At 35.9% G+C, this 5053-nt stretch overlaps 1 protein-coding gene across 1 annotated transcript; it reads left to right on the forward strand.

Moving 5' to 3' along the window:
- Window positions 1-619: 619 nt before the first annotated feature.
- On the forward strand, window positions 620-2652 carry LOC141615317 (uncharacterized). Its single transcript, XM_074433723.1, has 2 exons — window positions 620-2125; window positions 2458-2652. Exons 1-2 carry the CDS (start codon window positions 1357-1359, stop codon window positions 2469-2471), a joined length of 783 nt encoding a protein of 260 aa, XP_074289824.1. The 5' UTR covers window positions 620-1356; the 3' UTR covers window positions 2472-2652.
- The last annotated feature ends 2401 nt before the right edge of the window (window positions 2653-5053 follow it).

Consider the following 5053-nt stretch of genomic DNA (forward strand, 5'->3'; position numbering starts at 1 on the left):
ATCGAGATCCGACATATTGTTAATTGTTGTTGTTGTTGTTGTTGTTGTTTGTTTTTTATTTAGTTGAATTTGAGAGAATTTTTTTTAGAGAGATAAAGTCAAAAGGGCATTCATCGTCTTTTTTATGAAAAACGTCGTCGATATTTACTAAAACGTCGTCGATATAAATCAGCCCCCTAAATAAACCATTCATCATTGCTAAAGGAAGTATAAAACAACAGTTATTAAATAAGTGTTAATATTAAATGTGTTGCTTTTTCTTCATCCTCATTATTATTCTTACCACATTTATATTTCTTAGTTCAATGTTTTAGGATCTTGTTTATAAATGTACATAGTTCTCAAGTGATAAATTTCACATTACCTATCCATAGTTCTGAAGTATATTGCAAGTGAAAGCCTGACAAAACTAAACCATACTCATATAAACGCTGTGAATAACAACTATAACTATTGGTTATTAGAGTTAGTTAGCTATAGTTAAAAGTTAGTTGCTAACTAACTAGAGTAGTCAATTAACTAACTCCTAAGGTTAGTTAGAAGAAGCCAAAAGTTGTTATAAATACTAACAACCTGGCTCATTGTAAGATAACAAATTCATAATCAAAAATATTATTCATCAAAATTCTCTCAAATATTGTTACATCAATCGTCCTAAGTATCATACACAATACATTCTATATTCTTCTATTCTACTCTAATCTTCATCTTCTACTTGTTCATTCTTCAACAACTTCAATGGAGTTCTTGGTTTCTACATGGTATCAGTAGTTCAGTATTATCTTTTCTGGGTTGTTTTATCTCTGTTTCTTGTTTAAATCACATCAAGAACACGATGTATATCAAATCGCTTCCGCACATTATTTCTGTTCAGTTTATTTCATTGTTTTTCTTGGAATTTAATCAATATGCATGAGGTTGATTCCGTTGATACTTCATCAAATTTCGATTACTATGATGATCCCCTATACTTTTCTACTTCTGATCAAACCAATGTTGTTCTTACTTTCTTTCTCTTTGATGGTCATGATTTTGTTGGTTGGAAGAGGGAGGTTCTTATGGCCTTGACTGCCAAAAATAAAGACGGCTTTATTGATGGCACTTGTGTCCTCCCTCCCCCCACTGATAAAAGGCACAAACAGTGGAAACGCTGTGATTTCATGGTTATGCGTTGGGTGTCTAATTATTTGGATAAAAGTCTGAGGGAAAATTTAGTATGTAACCTCGTCTAAACAGTTTTGGAGTGAGTTGCTTGAGCGTTTTGGTGTCTCAAATGTTTTGGAAGTGTATCAATTGACTAAATATTTGGAGGCCATAGTTCAAGACAACTTGTATTTGGTTGAATATTATAGCAAAATGAAAAATATGTGGGAAACTCTTGATTCTCTTGATCCACTGCATATATGCTCTTGTGGCAAGATTCAGCTTTGTTCTTGTGATTTGTTGAAAAAGATGATAAAGAGGGAGAGTAATGCGAAGGTGATTCAGTTTCTCATGAACTTGAATAGTAGTTATGTTGGAATTAGGACACAGATCTTATCTCTAGAATCTCTCCCATCTATCAACAAGGTGTTAGCACTGTTACAAAAAATAGAGAGGCAGAAGCAAATAATTGATGATGTCTCTTCTCTCACTGAGGTTAATGCATATGCTAGCTTCAGGCCTTCTGATTCCAAGAAAACTGTTTTCTCTGGTGCACCTAATGGTGAATCTGCTTCTGTTAAACACTGTGATAATTGTAACAGGGATGGTCATACCAGGACAACTTGTTTTGGACTAAACAAGTGTCCTCATTGTGGGAAAAAGGGGCACAATCCAGCCAATTGTTTTGTGATAAGAGGTTTTCCTGGTGACAAAAATAAGGGTAAAGAAAAGGTTCAGCAGTCTGCAACTGGTTTTCCTAAGAAGGGAGCTCATTCAGCTGATGTGTTACAAGAATCTCCTCTGGATAGTTCCTGTTTGGATGCAACTGGGACAGCTGGTTGTAATATGGTCAATAATGTTCCTGATTCTGCAGTTTCTCTTAATTCTGATATGCTTGATGGATTAATTACTTCTGTTGTTGTTCAGGTTCTGAAAAGAATTTCTGATCAACAACCTGCTTTGTCCACTGCTAATTTTGCAGGTATGACCACTGCTACTTCTTATGCTTATACTGCTAATACATCTTCATATATGCTTGATTGGCTTATTGATACGGGTGCATTTGATCATATGACATATGATTGTTCCATTCTAGCTAATGTTCATGTTTTTAAGAATCCCATTAGGGTTGGTTTACCTGATGGGACTATTAAGTTGGTTCATAAAATGGGTACTGTTTTCCTAACTGACAAGATTACTTTATCTAATGTGTTTTTAATTCCAGACTTTAAGCAAAATTTGTTGTCTGTAAGTAAGCTTCTTGATTATCATAAGTTGTCTGTTGTTTTTACCTCACATGGTTGTCTGTTTCAGGACCCTTCAAGTAAGCTTGTTGTGGCTAAGGGCAGGAGGATTGGTGACCTATATAGATTTCACAAACAGCATGATAATTCTTGTTCTATTTCTTTAGCTAATCAAATTAGACAACTAGTGCTAAATAAGTTTCAGACTTTGGATAGTAATACTTCTAAATCTGAGTCATCTATTTCAACTGCTAATAATAAATCTATAGTTTTACTTCATGAGAGACTTGGTCATATGTCAATTAATAAGTTGAAGTTTGTATCTGGTTTTTCTCATATGATCAATAATGATAAGTTTCATTGTAAATCGTGTATTCTTGCCAAGCATCATAGGCTACCTTTCCCTGCTAGTACACATAGAGCATCTTCTTGTTTTGTTTTTGCTGAATATGGATATTTGGGGTCCATATAAGATCCCTTCAATGACTGGTGCCAAGTATTTCTTGACTATTTTGGATGATTTCTCAAGGAATACTTGGACCATACTTTTCCAAACTAAAGATCAAGTTGTTCATTTGATCAAAAATTTTATCACTTATGTTCATACACATTTTGATGCAAATATTAAGATCATTAGGTCTGACAATGGGACTGAGTTTCTTCAGGAGGTTTGTGGTTCTCTTTTTAAGGAGATAGGGATTGTTCATCAAACCAGTGTTGTTGGAACACCCCAACAAAATGGTAGGGTAGAACGCAAGCATCGACACTTATTGGAGACTGTAAGAGCATTAAAACTTCATGCTAACCTTCCTATTAAGTTTTGGGGAGATTGTTTATTGGCTGCTACTCATTTAATTAATCTTATGCCTACATCTGTTATTAATAACAAGACACCGTATGAGTTACTTTTTGGTTATGTTCCTTTATATGATACATTAAGAACGTTTGGATGTTTATGTTATGCCACAATGCCACCTACTTATAGTGACAAATTTGGAAGTAAAGCAAGGGAATGTGTTTTTATTGGTTATCCTCATAACCAGAAGGGATATAAGTTGTATGATTTAAAATTGCATAAAATTTTTGTTAGTAGATATGTAGTCTTTAAAGAACAGGTCTTTCCATTTCATCAAGACAATCCCCATGAGGACCTGCACATTACAACCAGTAATCTGGTGAATCCTGCAACCTCTACAGTTATTGTACCTGTTCAGGTTTCACCTGCACAATCTGGTGGTGGTAATCCACCATATGCTTCTGTTGAAGAGCCTGTTTCTACCACAGAAACTGTTCTCCCTGATCCAAGTCCAAGTAATCCAACTTCTGATGGTGTTCATGCCAGAAGATCTACTAGACCTAGGCAGCTAAGTACTTGGTTACAGGGGTATCAATGTAAGATACCTGGTCAGCAAGCTACTGCTGGTCTGGCTCAAGCATCTGTGTTTCAAGCTGAAGTGCTTCAGACAGTAGAAGATTATCCACCAGATTATGTTGCTTCCTTGTTCAATGTTTTACAAGAGCCTGAGCCATATTCTTACAAGCAAGCACATCAAGATCAGAGATGGATTGATGCAATACAAAAAGAGGTAAAAGCTTTAGAGGAGAATCAGACCTGGGATGTAGTGCCATTACCTGAAGGGCACAAGGCTATTGGATCCAAATGGGTATACAAAATAAAGTATAAGCCAGATGGTTCAGTAGAAAGATTCAAGCAAAGATTAGTGGCTAAGGGCTTCAATCATGTCAAGGACAAGGATTATAAGCACACATTTTCTCCAGTAGCTAAGTTCACCACAGTGAGAACTCTTTTGGCACTTGCAGCAGCTAAGAAGTGGCCATTGTTTCAGTTGGATATTAACAATGCCTTCTTACATGGTTTCTTGGACGAAGAGGTTTATATGAAGCCACCAGATGGTTATGACATGGGCAAAGGCATGGTTTGTAAATTGAAAAGGTCTTTGTATGGCTTGAAACAAGCATCAAGGCAATGGAACAAGGAATTGACAAAGTATCTTCAAGGATTGAGTTATGAGCAATCTAAGCATGACTATTCCTTATTTACAAAAAGAGATGCCAAAGATAGCTCCTTTACTGCTATATTGGTGTATGTGGATGATGTTCTATTAACTGGGACATCCATTACCGAGATTGAGAAGGTTAAAGCTGCACTTCATACAACTTTTTCTATCAAGGATTTGGGTGAGATGAAGTATTTCCTTGGTCTGGAAATATCCAGAAATGAGAATGGTTTAATGATAAATCAAAGAAAGTATATAATGGACATTCTACAAGATTTACAAATGGAAAATTGTACCCCTGCAAAGTTCCCAATGCAGCAAGGCTTAAAGCTATCCATTGATCAGGGAGAATTATTGGAGAATCCTGAGCATTACAGAAGGCTTATTGGGAGATTACTTTATCTTAATATGTCCAGACCTGACATATCTTATAACATTCAGCATCTCAGCCAATTTGAGTCAGCCATGACTGCCACACATGCAGGCTGTTTTGCACGTTGTCAAGTATATATTTAAGAGGAACCATAAATACTGGTTTATTTTATGCTGCACACCCACAGTATCAGATCACAGCCTACAGTGATGTTGATTGGGGACAGTGTGCCTTCTCTTGCAGATCCTTGAGTGGTTATTGCATATTGTTAGGTC

This window comes from Silene latifolia, chromosome 11 (assembly GCF_048544455.1).
Source record: "Silene latifolia isolate original U9 population chromosome 11, ASM4854445v1, whole genome shotgun sequence".
NCBI lineage: Eukaryota > Viridiplantae > Streptophyta > Magnoliopsida > Caryophyllales > Caryophyllaceae > Silene > Silene latifolia.

Excerpts from the sequence above, each read along its gene's own strand:
- LOC141615317 (XM_074433723.1), top strand. The coding sequence starts at position 1,357 with ATGAAAAATATGTGGGAAACTCTTGATTCTCTTGATCCACTGCATATA.